We start from the raw sequence: 20,526 nt of genomic DNA, 5'->3' as shown, positions 1-20,526 counted from the left end.
CTTGACTTTAGCCAGGCATTGGATCGGTTCGACCAGGACTACCTCGAAAGGGTGCTCCGCAGTGTGGGCTATCCTGATACTACCGTCGACGTCGTAATGTGTCTCCTTTCTTGGAACTACGCCTCGTGTAATTTTCAATGGCCGTCTTAGTCCTCCCATCTCGATCTGCCGATCAGTGCGTCAAGGCTGCCGGACGTCTCTCGGTGACCATGTAGTCAACTACACTGCTTACGCAGACGATCTCGTCATCGTTCTTCTTCGTAGGGGTGCTGAGGTCAGGGAGTTACTTGCATGGGTTATTGCCTACGGCGAAGCTTCTGGTAGTTGCCTGAACATCCGCAAATCGAGCGCCATGGTTATAGGTGCCGGACTTCCTGCGAACAGTGCCTGTAGCTGATACTCTCCGATGCTTAGGACTCAATATCCCAAGTGATCTGCGGCGGGTAACTGCACTCAACTACCGACGTCTACTTTCCCAACTACGAGCTCGGCTCTTAGATCAACGTTTACAGGCGCACGATTTGCTGCAACGGACACAATATGTAAATGTATATTTGCCGATACGTATCCCCTACGTGACACAGACACTTCCTATTCCGCCATCCAGGGCCCACCGCATGCTGGTGGCATTGGGTTCATTTGTTTCCCACGGCTTTCTGCTCAAGATAAGGGACGAGACCCTCACTCTCCCGCGGTGCAGGGTAGATTTAGGTCTGTATCATGTGCCTGACAGAGCGGTAGCCCTTTTCATTAGCTCTCACGTCACGCTGTGGCGCCGTAGTGCCTTACCATCCTATTTCTGTAGGCTCGTGCACCACACCCTCTCTCAGCATCTATACAGCTTTCGGGAGTCCCGCGCTGCTTTTACTTCCGTCACTTTTTCCTTGAACGGAGCTACGTCCGTACTGCGATACTGCCAGCGCACTTGACATCCAGGAAGGCGATCTATGGTTTTCTTGAGCAGCACAGGTCACCGAATGTGGCTGAGGGCAAGCATCCCCACGTCGACTGGCGTTCATTTTGGCGATCAGTGTGTGCTCCTTATCTTGACACTGATGTCTAGTCTACACGGTACCTTACAGTAAATGGGAAGCAAGTATGCCGGTCACCACGCTTTCTCAGGATTCACCTCGCAGACACCCCATTGTGTGTCGCTTGTGACGTCATGGGCTCAGACGAGCACCGCCTGGTGTGCCGATCGGCGAGAGGTGTCTGGTTCTTGGTGCGACAGATGTCGCCCCTAATTACCCGTACGACTCCTCATCAGATACCTATTAAACTGCTCCTCTTTCCGGACGCGGGTTACTTCCCGTAAGCGAACACGAACTCAATGCAGTGGGTTTGTGTACACACAGCACACTATGTATTTGCTGGTGGCAAGAAAAGTATTCTTGATTTTCGGCGGTTCCTTCATGAAAATACAGACAATTTTTCTCCCATTTTCTTTGCAGTGTCTTCCTTAAACCACCCCAGAGCTGGGATGTTCCTGTCATGAAGAGTTGATCCCCGCCTGTTGCACATTTAGAACCGATACAGTCTTTGGCCATCGGAATTTTCTTCTCGGAAAATCCATATGTTGGTAGCGTCAATGCGACTGACGTCTTCTGCGCCGTCCTCCTCGTAACACCTGTTTCCTGATATTCTCGGTGGTATCAGTGTTAAAAAAATAAATAAAAGAAGTAAAAAAAGAAAGAAAAGGGAAATAAATAAATGAAGGATGATCACTGTACCTCTAATGCACGTTTCCTACACCGCTTTCCTTGGTACCTGGAGGGTGGGAATGGAACATGGTGGCCAGATGTCGAGTTGCGTCCCCTCCCGACTTTGCCCCCATCCATTTTGGAAAGTTCCTTTAAAAAAATATATATATATTTATTTCGAGTCCCGATCCGGCAAAAATTTTCATGGCCGTCATTTCATAACTAGTGGTTGGTCGACATTCGCAACTGCGAATATATTTCGTGAATAAAATAAACGAGTGTCAGGGAAATGTCTGTTGTTTAAGGACGCTGGACTCTTATTCGAAATGAAAGGACTTCAAATTTCTGTATTATTCACGTAATTCAAGCTACTTCAGGTTTACTTAAACCATACGAACAGAATATCGGGATGATTCCTTCAGGAAAGGCGTTGCTGATTTCTTCCTTTATCTAATTTCTTTCCATAACGAAACTGAAGGTTACAACGTATTAAATTCCAACGTCCGTTTTTTTCATTATGAGAATAAGGAGAGTAAGTACACGAGAATATTTTCAGAAACGATATTCCTATAGGAAAATGGTCTTCTCGATCTGTTCACCTATACAGATGGGATCACAAACAATAGGAAAATCTTGTAAAGGTGTTTCACGAGAGTCTGTGTTGAGAAATAATTGTTCATAAAAAATTCGGTATGATGTGCCGTTTCCGAGTTATTTGGCATTGAAGTTAGCCAATCGGGTCCTTGCGCGGACAAATTCAAGCACGTGCACGACATAAAATGCAGTAATGCACACACATCTGTGGGTCCGTCAGCTACCGCTCCTTCTAATACTCATTATCAGTTAAATTGCACCTTTTCCGGAATTGATAAATTTAAACTAGATGATCTACTAGCATAAATTTAGCTTCGATGTTCAGGAAATCAACCGAAGAACACGTTTGGCGACTCTTTCTGTGGGAGGTTTCATAAACTGGCGCGCTCCACGGCCTGATTGGCTAATTTCAATGCTAAATAACTTGAAAACGGTGCAACGTATCTAATTGTTCTCTTAACAATTATTTATCATCACTACCTCCTGTGTAACCTTCAAATTTTTCAGATTGATTCTCACCATCCTGTTGTATATTTATTACATTTTTGTCAAGAAAATAAGACGCAGTACTTTTTGCTCTGAATCTGGATCAACGGTTGTCTGAATGAAACTGCTTTTATGTTACAGGCTGTCATTATTCAATTTATTTCGTTCTTGTTAACTTGTGGGAAAGTGTTATAATACTCGTGGCCTTCTGCGTAAAGTTTACGCTCTATCTCTTGTAAATGATGTCATCTGATGACGAGCCTGCCTTGTCTTGAATTAGCAGGCATGTAAACATTTCATGCGGAACACTCGGCATCTTTCTGTTTTTTTAAGAATTGTCTTCAATTAAAAGAGTGTCACACTCCAGCAAAACCTGTGGACAAACACACGCACACACACACACACACACACACACACACACACACACACACACAAATGTACGCACACCTCATAGCATTCGTATTATTTCCTAAGCCTTAGACACAGTACAACCTGATATTTTTCAGCTATGGCTCGAAAATACGTGTAACGTAAGTTTAAATGCTTCACCAACCCAAACAGTATATGTTAAGGGCTTTTAGACTAAAAAAATGTCAGAAATCATATGCGCTCGTTATTCACCGTATTTATCCACTGGAAGTAGCTTAATATGTGACATAACTGTAAGGCATTACTTATTATTAAATGTTACACAGTGACCTCAGCGTGGTAATAAGGAAAAAACTGATACTCTAGACTTTTATGTGCGTTCAGGCATTAAAACTAAATGTTTTAGCCATTATTTCCCATCTATTAGTAAGCATATCATTTTTTATAAAAGCTGAAATACCTGCAACCTAAAGTTAGCAGTCACAAAGATAAAGGCAAAATGTGCGTTAACATTATTTTTATCTATTTATACTGGGGAGGGATAGCGAAAATCATATAGTTTGAAGTATATCGTCAACAGAGACTTTTTTTACATTATGAAAAGAGTTATTACGTCACTTCTACATATCTTCTGATATTTAAGTAGACTCAGTCATATGTACAACATACATATCAGAAATTTTTGTCTTAGTTAGAAGTGTGCATTTCCTGTAAATGAACAACACACTTAACAGCGATTTCTGTAGATACAGCACGGACAAGGGATATCATCTGGTCAAGTAATTGTCAATATCAATAAATTTGCCAACAGCCGTGTAACTGAGATGTTATTTTATTTTATTTTGACTACCAGTTTCGGCCCCTTGTGCATCTCTCTCAATAAACGATATTGTCATACAGTGCTGGATGTCGTGTATTCAAACCGTTTCACAAGTGCTTCATCCGAAAACTTTATAGCAATAGTTAAACAGTTGATTTATCTTCCTGTGAATTTCTTTGAACAGGTCACGGCAACGCTCTCATAATTGTGTGAATTATGGGCATTCTACGGTCTGTGCTACTTTTTTAACACATGATGCAATGACGTAGAAATTGTAAATATGCACTAGAGTACTGAAAATGGTTATACGTTCCGATTTCTCACACTTTCTATGACTTAACGATGAAAATATCGGAGAAACGGTAAACTTTAAGCCGTCTGGAGGTACATTTTTCTTTACAATTATTTTCTGTACTATCGAATTCGCTGCCCACTTGTCTGTGAAAGTACCCAACTCTGAAATGGTTAACTGCCTCCTTGATTTCTTTGACTGCACGCGTATATCGTAGTCTTAGTCCTTTAACTCACGGATACGGAACGTTTAATCTGACCCTCGAGCCAGTTGGTACATTTCCCGGGAGGTAATGTCCATCCATTTGCAGAAATGCGCGCTGGCTCTTGGCATCAGCAGAAATTTCCCTCGTTGCCGTCGCCGCATTTATACAGGATGCGGTCTAGGGAGCAGACGTTCGCTGCGAGAGCAATCTTCCGAAGCATTCCCGAAATAAGGGCGCTGAGGTCATGCAGCGCGGGAAACATAATGTTTGCTTTAATCCGGCGGCGAGCTCCAGAAATACTCGCCGGAGGCGGGTGCGGGCAACATGGCTGGAATATATGCGTCGCGGCCTGCCAGCGCAGCCCGCATTTGCAAGGACGACGCATAAATATTGCAGGGTTGGCAGCACCGCCTGGTGCCTGTTATCTCTGGCCACATTGTTGGCCGCGGCCGTAACAGCGACGTCAGCGCCGCCGCGCTGCAGTGTGCAGCTTGTTTGGTTTGCTCCGGCTGCAGGCCGTACAGGAAGTGTGCATCCTGTCCGATGCAACCACACGTGTGCTGCCATATTTCAGAATATTCCTAGAAGCTGCTGTAAACGTCCTGCCTCTAAGATCTACCACTGACTATGGATGCATCGAACGAAGGACGAGGCAAAGATTAACCTCTGAATCTTTGAAAGTTATATGAGGGGTGATAAAAAGTTTTAGTTCGAAGACCGTACAATTCAGAGTCGGTATAAGTTTTAGTTCGAAGACCGTACAATTCAGAATCGGTATGCCTATTGAGAAAAGTCACTATGAACCTGGAGGCAATAATCCTACCAACACAGCAGACTGATGTTATAGATTTGGTAAAACATCGTGTGTTGCTGTGTGGTGAAATCCGTAACTCTATGGTGCACATTCTCGTCCAATAGGAATCACCGACACTTCAAGGATCTTTCAAAGGACGGAAGGCATGGTAATGTAGCGTAATAAATATGTAATGTACTGAATCGACTGTGAGAAAGCTAAGTGGCAAAGACGTTATCTGAGAGGCTCTATGATAATTATGGTTCAAATGGTTCAAATGGTTCTGAGCACTGTGGGATTTAACTTCTGAGGTCATCAGTCCCCTAGAACTTAGAACTACTTAAACCTAACTAAACTAAGGACATCACACACATCCAAGCCCGAGGCAGGATTCGAACCTGCGACCGTAGCGGTCGCGCGGTTCCAGACTGCAGCGCCTAGAACCGCTCGGCCACTCCGGCGGGCAGTATGATAATTATATCGTTGACTCGGAATATTACTCTTTCTGTGGTTTACTCGTAACTAAGGGTAACTGGGGTTTTCTGTTCGCTTCTTTTGATGTTATGTGGAGAATTGTACAAGAGACACAATAAACTGTTATTATTTCATGAGAACAAAGGTGAGCGTCACGACCTTTATTAGTATTTTTGTAACTATTGAAATGGCAGACCTTTATTAGTATTTTTGGAACTATTGAATTAGCAGACCTTTATTAGTATTTTTGGAACTATTGAAATAGCAGAATTGTTTCAGATTGAATGAGACGTGGACAACAGCACTCGAACCTGCAATCTCATGTATGAATAGTTGCTAAAATTATCCAGCCGTCTCTCCCAAGACTCTTCATACGCGCAACAAGCAGTAATTATTTTAAGAGCACTATCAGAGACAATTTTATCACGTTGTTACGACCTTTTACTGCGAGCATAATACATCGGCAACAGACAAACAAAAAATAGACAAACACATAAAAGAATCTACCACAGTAATGACATAGGAAGGGATCAGGACTACAGCGCGGATTCTCGAGTGCCTCGCACTTGAGTTGCCGAAACTTCTGGATCACGACATTTGCAACATGGGGATGTGCCTAATCATGGAGCACGGAACATGGCACACCATTCCGCAATGGTGGTTTTCGAAAGTCATGCTGGTTTCGGGCTATCAAACCATATCCAACCTTAGGTTTTCTTTCTATGATGTACATTTTTGTCACAGAGTGACTTCGCAATGAACTAGAGAATTAGTAAAAGACCTGATGCCCTATAAATCAGCAAGATATTTCGCAACAAACATACAAATAAATGTTATTGCAGACATTAATACTGAATATGTCGATGTTCCTTCAAGTATTGACGAAAATATTATAAATTTCAAAACACGAGTACCTGGAATGAAAAGTAATTTAATTTTATGTGGTGAACGATGGTAATGGTGCAATATTAAATCGCCTCGTTGTTAATAATGTTTCTTATGTATGGGCCTGCAGCCACTATAAATTCCTTAAAGGCTAGTCTTACACTTCGAGATACACACTTCGTTAGGTTATATAGCAGTTACCTGATATCGCCCCCTTAGTTGTTAATCAAGCTGCGTCACAATAGAAACATTTGTTGCTAAATTCGGCGCATCTTTGTTGGGTTGGAATTTTTCCGTTTTACTTATGGACTTCATGATAGTTGTGTCTGTACGTACAATGTCAGTGTGAAACTATGGTTAGGAACAGTATCACATGTTTTTCCCCGTACTAAAATGTGGAATATAACATTCTGTAAGAATAACGATTTTTATTGGGATGTAGCTGGATAATGCCAAAGGTGGCGAAATTGGCTGATAATTCTATAGCGAAATCAAGCTGACTGTTCAAAAAGTTAATATTTAGGTTCATCAACGAACCTAACCTCTTTAAGCTTTCCAGTATGTTGGCTGCAACAAAAATATATAGTGGGTCTCATTTGCTGCCAAAGACGTAGTAAAGACCTCATTTAATTATACTAAAGCCATCTTCTGAGTCACATTGTTGGTTTGAAACTAGAATCGTCCACAGTTTTTTCAATACCGGATCCGACAAACACGCCTTTTTGCAGTTTCCCTTCTGACAGATAAGGAAACTTCGGATAGATATACTCGAAAAATTTTCTATCTTTGGGTATGGTTTTGCAGACTGTCTCAATAGGCCGAGTTTAATGGTGCAGATTCTAGAACAATTTTATTTGGTTCCATGAAGTTCTTGCGCAAAAAGAAGAAGATAATTGTACTAAGGAGTTTTCAATTTTTTATTATTATCGCTTCAAATAGTATATCACTAAAACCATTGAAATTGGCTTTTTTCTACACTGCGTGTGAATTTTAAAAAATGGTGAATAATTCGTTCTTATCATATTAGGACTAAGCACACTAAGAACCGCTTGAATAAATTAGTTTCATAAAAAACGGTTATTCATCTTGGGTATCTGCGATTTTACTGTGCTAGAACCATGAAAATTAGCGTCTGCCGTAATGGTTTCCATGAGATCCTACTTCCTTCAAAAAAATCTTTCAGTGCCCTTTACACAAAAGTTACAGACTGTTATTAGTTTTCTCTAATCAGTTGTAATCGGGATTCAACGTTGAATTCTCGTGCATAAAAAACTGAGTACACGAGTCATGGATCAATATATTCAAAAAATGTCACCTTCTGCTATAAGTAGCAAAGAAGTAGTGATCGCTGCTAGTCGAAGAAATATGTATCCTTCTATTGACACGTTCGCAAGGTTTAAATCAGGCGAATACACTTTTCGCTCAGCAGGTGCTGCTCAGGTTATCCAGCGTTCCATAATGTTGGCAGCTGTACATCCGTGCTGTCACAAATTACATATGTTTCCAACAGCAGCCTATATGCTCGGGAACCTCTAATGTGTGTAGTCGTAGCCTCTTCGAAGCCACGCGGGGTAGCTGCGTGATCTGGGGCGCCTTGCCACGGTTTGCGCGGCTCTCCCCATCGGAAGATCGAGTCCTTCCTCAGGGAATGGTGCGTGTTGTCCTTAGCGTAAATTAGTTTAAGTTAGATTAAGCAGTGTGTAACCCTATGGACTGATGACGTCAGCAGTTTGGTCCCATAGGATCCTACCAGCACCACCTCTTCGAAGACACTCGTAGATGCGAATTTCAAGAGAATAACGCTCTATAACATACTTTATGCCAAATCGGAATTTTCTTCACAGCACAGCATATATCACTTATGAACGAAAGTAGATTGAATGATATAGTTCTCAGTGGTTTTTCTTATGTAGGTAGACACGTCTATGCAACAGCTGACACACAAGCGGAAGAAGTGGACTGAAAATGTGGAGATTCAGTTAAAATTCATATTAGTCCCTGTTCGCCAGGAGTATGAGCACTCCAAAAATCATGTGATTACATGCGAAGTCGGTTGAAAACCATAACTGAACATTTGGAGTTACTGCGAACGGAAATATGTAGTGATATGCTATTGGCAGAAGGTTTGAAACAAGCTGACTGAGATGGTGCTGTGGGTCGTACACATTGTTAAAAATTGTATTCACTGTTCAAAATTAGTTGTCAGTCAGTTGAAGACGATCCTCGACCAAGAAGGCCTTCCACTTCAACTCATGACACACAAGTTCAGGAAATCAACACCGCTTGACGTTTTTACAACAGATACATGAAAAAAGCCGAAAAAAGAGACTAGAGTTGTGGCGAGACAACGTATGGCTCTTGGACAGCGGCAATGGGTCTACTAAGCTTTGGCAGTTGGTCGGTTTTGTGCCAAAAATCAGATGAATTCTGTGGAAACGTGGCTTCGTTGGCAACTAGAAAATTAGTAAAATGCATAATGGACTAGAAAGCAGAAAGAAAATTCACGACGAATACGTTATAAATATTACTGTGGACATTAACACTGTGTACTTAAGTTTTTAATGCCTCGATGTTGCTCCAACTAAAGAGGAAAATTCCATTAATTTGAAAATACATGTTACGGAAATAAAAAGTAATTTAATTTTACTTCCTGATCGATGGTGCTGTTGAAGTATAAATACTAAAAATCGTCCTTATTAATAATCTTTTTCATGTTTGGGTCCACAGCAGCTATAAATTTCTTAAACTCTGGTCTTTTATCTGAAATATAAACTTTGTTTCATTATATAGCAGTTATGCAACTGAACCTCGCTTTTGCCCGAAAAAATTTAAGACAGTTCAATGTTTATGTGACGGCTGTGAGATTTCTGCGAATAGAATTACTATTAAAACCAGGAGCATATTCCACGTGCTGGTATTTGCAATATGACACTTTTCTAAAGCGTTACTTGTTGGTGTAATACGGTTTAACATACAGGAGATGCTCTGAGAATAATCTAACATTGTTTCTTAAAACTTTACTACTAATTTTCCAGATCATTGGTCTTTTGTCACCTATAGAGTTTTCCTCTTCCCTATTGACGCACTTTTCCTCGCGGCGTTTCCATTTTGCGAAGCAGTCCTCGACACCATTTAACCGTGCCCTCTTGCTAATCTGTGCAGACATTGTCAACTGTGCAGGGCATTCGTCAGTGTAATGGTGATATGATTCGTTAACAAGGCACAGAATTTGTCGCGTTTATTTTTTCATTTATTTGATGGCACTGTCTTTTACTCCACTGGCTAGCTTCTATAGCTGGTCGCGTTGCATCCGTTGTTACAAGTTCTTAACTAGTCACTCATGTATAACTCTCCCGATCAGGCCATGAAGGCGCAACGGTACCGACATGCCGCCGTGTCATCCTCAGACCACAGGCGTCACTGGATGCGGATGTGGAGGGGCATGTGGTCAGCACACCGCTCTCCCGGCCGTTTGTCAGTTTCTGAGACTGGAGCCGCTACTACTCAATCAAGTAGCAATTTGCCTCAGAAGGGCTGAGTGCACCCCGCTTGCCAACAGCGCTCGGCAGACCGGATGGTCACCCATCCAAGTGCTATCCCAGCCCGACAGGGCTTAACTTCGATGATCTGACGGGAACCAGTGTTACCACTGCGGCAAGGCCGTCGCTAATGAATAGGATGATTATAATTGAACTTCTGCTACTTCAAAGCACGCACATAAAAAACGAATGATCGTAGGATAATAAAGCTGTGGGTAAACATTTTTAAGGGTATGCGGAAGAGAAATAAAGAATAAACCATTGAAAGAAACGCACTTCAATATACATTTGAGAGTGGAACATTTGTTTACAGAGTACCACCTTTACGTTGCAGGTTACAAAAGTTGCTCAATTCGACGAACAACTGCATTCACGACAGCCTGGAACCGCACTAGAGATACCATTTCACAAATGTTCGTAGCCTTTTTCGAAGGGTGGATCATGGAATGTTCAGCTGCTGTGATCAACTCGTACACTACTTAAAGGGCACCCATTGCTCCAAGCATTCTCAGCCATGGCAACTGCAACTCCGCCGGTTAATTGAAAGTTCCGAATCATCTTCTTAAACCCCATTGTAGAAATAGGACCTCTCCGTCATCCTTTAATGTGGTCATTACAGTTGTAAAACTAACTAGGCGGCCATAGACAATCATATGCAGGCCTAGACTGTATCAGTTTTCGTAGTAGCGTTGGTAAGTTAAGGTCGCAAACGCTTTACCCGTCTGTCAGGCGTGTTGCATACCCATCGGACGTTACCTTATTCCGATAGCTTTGTTTACGTATGCGGTCAGTGCCTTACTAGATACCTATAGCAATCGGAACCAGTGAACCATCCAGAAACTAAGTCAGCGTATGTAAAGACAGCGTAATCTACAGAACATTTTTGTTGTATATAATTATCGGCCTGTCTGTTACTTAAAAATAAACCGTATTTATAGTAAAATTAAAATTCTCGATGTTCAATTCGGGGTTTATTGGAACATTGTCGATTTTTTAATTCGAATCAGAAGGATGTTTTGCCAAAACTTAAAGAAAACAAAAAGAAACGGATTTATCATACAGTGCTAGAAAACGCAATTTCCTCAGAAAACGTAAAAGTAAAAACGCAAAACAAAAATGAATCACACATTGCTTCAATATTCGTCGATATTACATAAAACATGTTTCTGTTATTCATAAGCAACTTTCTCACTTATCAATAATAACAAGAAAATCTTGTCTCTACTCATGACAAAGTACAAAATAACAACCACAACTACAGAGACTGTTTTATGTTGATGCATGTCAACTGCACTTGCATCGAAGTAATTACTTTGGTTACATAAAATCGCGAAAGTTACGGGATTATCTCATTTTCATTACTTATAAATTGCAGGTTACATTTTGTATAGATATACAACACAACGGACTAACACTGAGCTGTGTGCGGCTTTCTTTATGTGAAAAAAAAAAAAAAAAAAAAAAAAAAAAAAGAGAGAGAGAGAGACGTCTTTGGCTTCTATTTTCTCTCTCAGACATCCATTTATGTTCGTTTTCCTATCAATGCTACCAACACTACAGTTAATCCTACCTTTCTCAACTCTCGATGAGCAGCAGCACCATTGCAGTTATTTTGAGAAATCAGCTTTACGAATGGAGCTTAATGTACACTGATGCTTGTATTTCAACCCTACGTCGCCGTACCAAAACCGGCGCCTAACAGCAAGTCATGACACTGACACTACTAATAACGAAAATCCTGTAGCGCACACTCTGAATATCATTCCTTAGTCTTCCGCCTTTACTGCCCCAAGTAGCGAAAGTTTAGTTATAACCATCCTGCATTCTACTCACTAAAATAAGGGTATTATTCAGCTATGTAATGCGAATGTGTTAGAAATTTACAGCTACGTTTCTTATGGTAGTATGTTACACCTAACATAACAGTTAATTCGACGGGCATCCACACACAAACTTTTGCATGTTGAATAAAAACTTCTGCTGTTGTTGCAAATACTTTACTAAAGGTACAACTGGGTCCGTAATTTAAATTAAATCATAAGGTGTAAATCCCAATGACAATAAGAAACAGACCGTAAACAATATTGCGCGTAGACCACGCGACAGTGATGTAAATGTCCGCAGTGCTGAATATTTGCAATGTAGTGATCAAGTCACAATCTGATCCCAACCTTTTCTTTAAAATATAGAAAATTTCGCTAAAAATGACAGTCATATGTTAACAAACGGACCTCCTCCCTCCCTCTTGCCCGTGCTATTTATAACCTTTACTCTCGTACCATTTGTTCACAGGTTAAAGTTTCAATGCCGCGTTTTAAACCATGACTACCCCTTTTGGTGAAATTTCCCAAATTTTAAAGAAAGGTTTGGGATCGGACAGTAACAGTAACTTCATCAATATATTAGAAGTATAATTTTTACGTAACATTGTTTACGCTCTCTTTTTACTTTTTATTCAGATTTACGCCTCATGATATAATTCAAACTGCGAATCCAGTCGTGCCCTTAACAAATGATTTATAACAGCTGCAGCGGTTTTTAGTCAACATATTAAAATTAAGTAAGAAATACGATACACGCTAAACCTACGTTCATTATAACATAATTAAGCTGTACAGAATTTTTTCGTGCTATTCACGTTTCACTCGGCTATCCTGAGCGCTGGACGAAACGCAGCCCCTAGCAACTATGCAACCGAGCTGATGCCTAAGCACACCGGGTCGTGTTGTTGCAGGCGGCTGGACAGCAACGCGCTGGTTTGCGACTGCAGCCTGCTATGGCTCGCCCAGATGCTGCGAGGTCTGCTGAACAGCACCCATGCCGCAGCCACCTGCCAGTTCCCCACCAGGATGCAGGGGCGGCAGCTCGCCGACATGTCCATGTCGGATCTACACTGCCGTAAGTACTCATCGTGTTTTCCCAGAAACTGTCTGACGATGTTAATGTACACATGTTACTCGTGGTTTAATTCCTTCACGTTGGATCAAATTACTTGAAAAACTGCAGCAGTCAGCAACTTCATAAATAACTTTATTCCTGTCAAGAAGCGCTTCTGCCTTTCATCCCGTAAGGTTTTCGATCTGCTTTCGGTGCCTCACAAGTCTCGTAGATCTTCTGCTACCACTATCGTCCCAACGATCATTAGGTGCCTTAAACAGCTGTTAAATGCTTCGAAGTGGCCCTTGTCCTTAAACAAACGAAGATTACGTTGCACGTAATGGCTCACAAATTACGAGCGCTATTCCGAAAGTAAGAAACGATGTGTCGCGAAATAGAAAAGATAGTGAAATGCGATGTAGCTTCGCACAGATGTGTTGGACAGTGTCTCTAATATGCCAGTAGATAGCGTCACGTCGTTCTTATCAGTTCTGAGCACACACTGAGTAAATATAAATGCCTATAAAATAGTTTCTCCCACCAAGTATGGGTGCCTGCTGAGAGATTTCACCCGATTTCATGCAGCCTCATATTACGTAACTGTCATGCAGTACCTTCTTTATGTCAATTCTCAGCTGCACACTGCAAGTTCAATGAGGACGCTCTTGCAGCTCTGGCAGCTCCGACCTAACTCCATCTGATTTTCTTCCCTACTCAAATCAGCTACTGGCTACGAAGACAACATTTTGGCACAGAGAAGGAACTGCAGTCCAGCGTAGAAAAATGTCGGAAAGCACACGATCCTGCCTTCTGTGACGAGGGTGTTAGTAAGTTCCTACAACGCTACGACTGATATCTAAGTTGGAGTGGTGACGATGTAGAGAGCTAGCTGGCTGGACGTGTAACTAACTGTTGCAAGCAAAACAATTTCCACTTCGCGACCGATCTTTTCTTACTTTCCTAATAGACCTCTTGTATCACAAGTCAGTAGCTCATATAGCCTCTAAGTACCTTTGCGAAAATGAAGAAGTGGGCATTCACCACTAAATAGTTGTGTGAATAATATGCTTTTGACTGTAATAATAATTGTAACTAAATATTTTGACCAGCGAACTGACTGACTGAAAATGCCAATTCTAAAGCTCGATCGAACTGACTGCCGTTTATGTTTGCATACTGAATGATTGGCGACAATTGTCTTAAAGAAGATTTTAGAATTGAGTACTGATCACAAATTGATTTTCCTTTTGTGCCTGACGCATATTTAATGATGCACGTGGGAAAGATATGCCAAATTATAAGATATACGGTAGATGCATGTTCAATAATAACATGAAAGACACGAAAAATAGATAATACACATTTAAATTAATGAATTAGGTTTGTTTAAGTATGAGCTGTAGGATATTAGACTGGTAAAAATTAAGAGCACTGTTGTGTAAGTTGGAGTTTTGAACGTACACTTTGGTAGTCCAAGGCTGCCATGAACTTTATGGAAGTTCTAATTTTCTGACTGAAACATTTCACAAACTAACATGTTATTCTAGGAAAACTTTAATTTTTTGTAATCAGAAAACGTAGAGCTAGACGACACTAACACTGAATTTATGAAAGGATTAAGTTTTAAGATTCCAACGTTCTAGAAATCGGTAGTTTTTGACAAAGATAACGTTTTAATTTCTCAGTTTCAGGAAAGACGAGAGGTTTTTCAGAAATGTAGGAATGGGAGCTTTGAAATAAGGCATATCAATTCTAAAGCAAACATCAGTGGAATGGTTTAGTGGAGTGTGCATATTACTGTGAAAAATGTTTTTTGTAAGATCTTTATTGGTCAAGATCGCGTATAGGAAGACAGATAATTTACTTTGACCATTTCCGGTCATGTGCAAATCTGAAATATATTGAAACTGAGGATGGAAAAACTTGAATGACATTCAAAACTAATGATACGTATACAAGATTATAGCAAAATTATTGAACGGTGCGTACCAGAATACAAAATGTTATGTCTACAACAAGAGAAATCTTTGTCAGTTGGTGTTAACAGCGCTAGGGAGTCAGCGCTAAAGTATATATATATATATATATATATATATATATATATATATATATATATATATATATATATATATATATATATATATAAGCTGTCATAAAATGACGAAAAATTATCATGTAAGCTATATATCCGATAAGAGACAAGGTAATAGCGTCAAAGTTTAATGAAATCCACAACATTAAAGACACACCTTCGAACTCGGGCTCGTAACATGAGCGTATAAAAACTATAGACAAGCACTGTTGTGCATGTAAAGCGAGATAGAAAATAGCCATGATATATGGAGACAGTGCTGGTCCTAAACGGATTGACCGATGTTAAGTGCCCAGACTCATAGGTGAAGAAAGCGCAGTAAGGTAGCGGCAAAGTATATCACAATTTCGAGTTGTATAACAGGCAGGATATAGTTAAGTTAACCGTTAATATTACAATTGTTAAAATGAGATTAACTGAAATAGACAAGTTGTATAAATATAAATCTGAATCAACACAGACTGAAGTTGTTGCGGATAGCGTAATGTTGTAAAACTTTCCGTTAAAACGGAAGGACTTACGGTACAATTAATAACACAGATCTATATTAAAAGTATCTGAATTGCCAAGGACGTTAAATATTTTGTCAATTTTACATTATCAAAATACTTTTATAAGGCTCTGGAAATTTTGTATATAGTTACACTGGTTTCGCAGTCGTTTCTGTGCTACTAAATGTAGAGTTAATAGTGATACTCTGATTTCCCTACGCCAAGAAATGACCATACTTTGAATAATTATCCCCTGTAACCTGACAAACGACTACACATTCTGGCTGAGAAGATTCCCCCAACACCTTACGGAAAGCAAACAAGCACAAGTAGCTCATTAGAACTCCCTGGAAGGCCCTCGATGGTAAATCAGGAGGCCGGCGCCTGCTCGCGGGGCGCCGCTGGAACGCCTGGAGCGAACGGCTCTCCCGAGGTGTCGGCCACAGCCATCAATCACAGCCGGCGCGCTCGCTCCATTGACTCCGGACGGCGGATTTACCTCGTGGCGCGGCGATCAGGCGCAGCGGGCAGATTCTGTGGAAGGGAATTTCCCCACCCGTATTGCTCCTCCGCAATCGATCACCCGCCGTCACTGTCCTCCGATGAAGGACTCGGCGCAAGAAGTGGCGCCAGTGTTCAGTAATGAAGCACGATATCGCGCCGATCCCGTAACGAGAGGACCGGTGCACGGGCATGGACGGTACACTGCTGATGATTAAAATTGCAACAACTGGAATGCTTGCCAACAAGAAATTCTGCTTATTGTGCGTATGCGGTACAGTAGAGAAAATGTATGACTGAATTTGTAGTGACTTAGGTATAGGATGAGGTCAGGAGTATCGGATTTATCAGACAAAATCTTTTTCTGAATTCTAGCGGTAGTGGAAGCACCTTAATTGCCCCGACAGTGTGGGCTATTGAGGAATAAGACCAGTCACGCAGTTTCGAACTAAAAGAGCAGTGTACTTGAGTGTAGAAACATCTTATTTGCTTTCAGTATGTCTTTCGGTGCATATTCTTAACTTCGGAGTGTTGTTTCTTCTTTGCAAGTGCGTAATTACAAGAAGATATATTTTAGGTTGTGACAATGTCTACATGAAGTAATAACATTGGGAATGTTGAACTTTTCCAGGTGTACGTTTGGGTTCTATCAAAAGTAGCATAATCGGGTTGTACCTGTCAAAGCATACACCTAATTTTTTTTTTTTTTTTGTTTTTAAGTAGAAAAATATGGAAAAATCACGGCATAAACGGGATGAAAATAAGATGAAGGAAGCTGTAGAAAACGACAGACTTCTTCAAATGACAATCAGGGAAGTAGCATTAGATTATAGGTTATAAGCTTTATTGGAAAACAAAGGTGTGACAATAAAACCTGTTTCATAAAACACCAATTTTTTCCCCAGACCTTTCAATGATGAACAAGAGCGATCAACAAAACCTTCGAAGAAGGTTGGATTCAATGAGACATTTGTGATGGTTGGGCCCGTGAGGTTAATGGAGACAGTGAGCTGATCAATTTTTAAATTGAGTGTCATAAATGTATCGCTGAAGGTTAAACCAATACTGTATTTCGATTAAGGCTGATTCTAAAACAAAATTTGTATTGTGTGTGTATTGTGCATTGAACTGGGGACTTAGAGACGACGGAGAGGCTTCATCCCGCCATAGAACTCAGTGGTTCACAACCCTACAACAGGCCACAGCAGTTCGCGCATTCGCCCACCCCACCGCCGCCCCATACCGAACCCCGGAACCCGCCCCCCCCCCCCCCCCCTAGTGGACTCCACCGGGAACGTCTCCTACCATACGAGTGTAACCCCAAATGTTTGCCTGGTAGAGTAATTATGGTGTGCGCGTACGTGGAAACAGTGTTTGAGCAGCATTCTGCGACATAGTGTAACTGAGGCGGAGTAATGTGAACCAGCCCGCATACGCCGATGCAGACATAAGCCGCCTTAAAAACCATCCACAGGCTGGCCCGCACACCGGACCGTGACACTAATCCGCTGGGCGGATTCGTGCCGGGGACCAGGACGCCTTCCCGCTCGGGAAGCAGCATTGCGTTAGACCGCTTGGCTAGCCGGGCGGGCTAAATTTAACTTAATAATTATGAGTTTTTGTTTATTTGAGTCAGCTTAGTACTAAGACGCATAGCTGGCACTTATTCTAGTTCAATGTTTACAAAACTTTAGGGGACAATTAAAACTTTTCGTAACAAGTATGACTTTATAAACGATAAAAATGCAAAACGTGGAAAAAATTTAAAACCAACGAACTTACATCTTTTTGACAATTGTTTTATAATTTTATTGAGTAATGTATCATAGTATTGTTGAGTGTGAAGAATATTACGATATAACCCCCAGTAAAACTTTAATTTCGAAAAATATTACGTGTGTGGCGCCATCCGGCCTTCCCTTATGCAGGGTGAGAAAATCAGTACACAGAGTTGCCGCTCACGGGAGGGGTCCGAAGCGCCTGCTGGCAGGCTTTGCAGCTATTCTTTCGCCATCATCCTGCTGCTCGTTCGCCTGCTAGGAGGAAATCTGGAATCGGAGAGGGGATGTTGGACTGCAAGGTCATAGGATTTCGCTATAGTTCTGCTGGTACAAGTAGAGTTTTTGAATTCTCAGTTAAGGTTGGCGGATCCCACCGAGGATTTTTTCCGAACTGCTGAGTCTTTCAGGTGACCCTTTGCCGTTTTATTGTTTTTAATATATATTAACGACTTTTCACTCTGTATTCATGAAGATGCTGAGCTAGTTCTTTTTGCTGATGATACAAGTATAGTAATCACATTCAACAAGCAAAAATCATCTGAGAAAATTGTAAATAACGTGTTTCAGAAAATTATTAAGTGTTTCTCTGCAAACGGACTCTCACTAAATTTTGAGAAAACACAGCTTATACAATTCTGTACAGTAAATGGTATAACACCACTGATAAATGTAGACAATGAACAGAAGTCTGTTGCTAAGGCAGAATACTCAAAATTTCTGGGTGTGTGATTGATGAGAAATTGAACTGGAAGAAACACATCGATGATCTGCTGAAACGTTTAGGTTCAGCTACTTACGCTATTAGGATCATTGCAAATTTTGGTGATAAACATATTAGTAAATTAGCCTACTACGCCTATTTTCATTCAGTGCTTTCATATGGCATCATATTTTGGGGCAATTCATCATTAAGAGAGGAAGTATTCATTGCACAAAAGCGTGTAATTAGAATAATAGCTGGAGTCCATCCAACATCGCCTTACAGACATTTACTTAAGAAACTTGGGATATTAACAGTACATTCGCAACACATATATTCACATATGAAATTTGCCATAAATAACCCACCTGAATTCAAAAATAACAGCGAAGTGCATAGCTACAACACTAGAAGAAAGGATGATCCCTTCTATCCTGGATTAAATCTCACTTTGGCACAGAAAGGGGTGAATTATGCCACCACAAAAATCTTTGCTAATTTGCCAAACAGTATTAAAAGTCTGACAGATAGCCAACCGACATTTAAAAGCATATTAAAAGAATTTCTGTATGACAACTCCTTCTCACCATGAATTCTTGGACATGAAGGAGTATCTGTAGAAAATAAAAAATAAAGAAATAAAAAAATAAAAATTAATTAATTATTTTGTATAAAGGAACCTTTGTTAAGGCGACACGTTACACATCATTACGAAATGTCGTATTTATGATTTATGGAACAAGGATTAATGTAAGTACACCTGTGTCATGACACAGGAGGACGCAAAGTAGGAGCGCTGAATAAAGCATAAGCACCATTTTCTGCTACAGATCACGTTCAAATTTCGTCGAATGGTTCTTAACATTTGCTAGCGGTTCCAACCTGTACAAAAGAGTAAAAATTGTGGTCACGCTGTGCTGAAAACGGGTGCCTTCACGTTTGATTTGGATACAGCCCCACAGTGTCCATAGAGAAGGGCTGGAAAGCCCGTGTGTCCGCAGTGTCAACGTTTTCAAGAATGTCTTCCTGTTTCTCGCCGCACAGAAAACTGTCGCTTTCGACTGCTAAATGTGTGGAAATGAACGCCCCAGGGAAGAGGTGTTCTCACTGACGCCCTTTATGTCACCCACTGCGGCCTATTCGAGCCGATTCTGAACGACGGTGTGTCTGGGATGTATCCGTCGGCCACTCATAAGAAAACCGCGCCATTTCAACGCTGGGCGTCGCAGTTCTGGCCTCCTTTGAAGAGACGTCAAAGTAAGGGTTGAAATGTGAGTGAGAGTGTGGGCGACGACTTTCCCATTGCGTAAAACGCCCACGGTGGGATTAGACAAAATTGTGGCGAAATGTTGTTGATCCGCATGGACTTCTCAACTGTGGCCTTCTTTTCGCAAGTGTCGATAGCTTGTTGTTTGAACCCTCGTCGAACCCGAGGTGACGACGCAGAGCGCCAAGCTTTTGCATCTTTACAGGTTGAAGGTTACACACAACTTCGAGCGAAATTTCAAACTTAAGCTTTTCAGTAGATTTATGTTACGGGCTTACGAAAAAGTGATTCCTTAATTCAGCAGCGCAGTGTAGATCCCTGTGGCAGGCAATTGATCGTTTTAGTTCAGTTTAGGGTTTACATTTGTTAGTAACGAGGGATGCTTTCTGCGATAGTTTCTTATCAAGTGTTATTCGTAGATACTTAGTAAGTGCACTACTGGCCATTAAAAGTGCTACACCACGAAGATGACGTGCTACAGACGCGAAATTTAACCGACAAGGAGAATATGCTGTGATATGCAAATGATTAGCTTTTCAGAGCATTCACAAAAGGCTGGCGCAGGTTGCGACGCCTACAACGTGCTGACTTGAGGAAAGTTTCTAACCGATTTCTCGTACGCAAACAGCAGTTGACCGGCGTTGCCTGGTGAAACGTTGT

General features: G+C 41.1%; 1 protein-coding gene across 1 annotated transcript in view; it reads left to right on the top strand.

The window, feature by feature from the left end:
* Positions 1-20,526, top strand: part of LOC124612333 (peroxidasin) — a 207,807-nt gene that overhangs the window by 15,256 nt on the left and 172,025 nt on the right. The window contains exon 3 of the mRNA XM_047140476.1: positions 12,892-13,055. Coding sequence (XP_046996432.1) covers positions 12,947-13,055 — 109 coding nt within the window. The 5' untranslated portion in view covers positions 12,892-12,946. The remainder of the gene's footprint in view (positions 1-12,891; positions 13,056-20,526) is intronic.

This window comes from Schistocerca americana, chromosome 4 (assembly GCF_021461395.2).
Source record: "Schistocerca americana isolate TAMUIC-IGC-003095 chromosome 4, iqSchAmer2.1, whole genome shotgun sequence".
NCBI lineage: Eukaryota > Metazoa > Arthropoda > Insecta > Orthoptera > Acrididae > Schistocerca > Schistocerca americana.
Note: the sequence above shows the minus strand (reverse complement) of the source record. Positions and strands in the feature narration are given on the sequence as shown.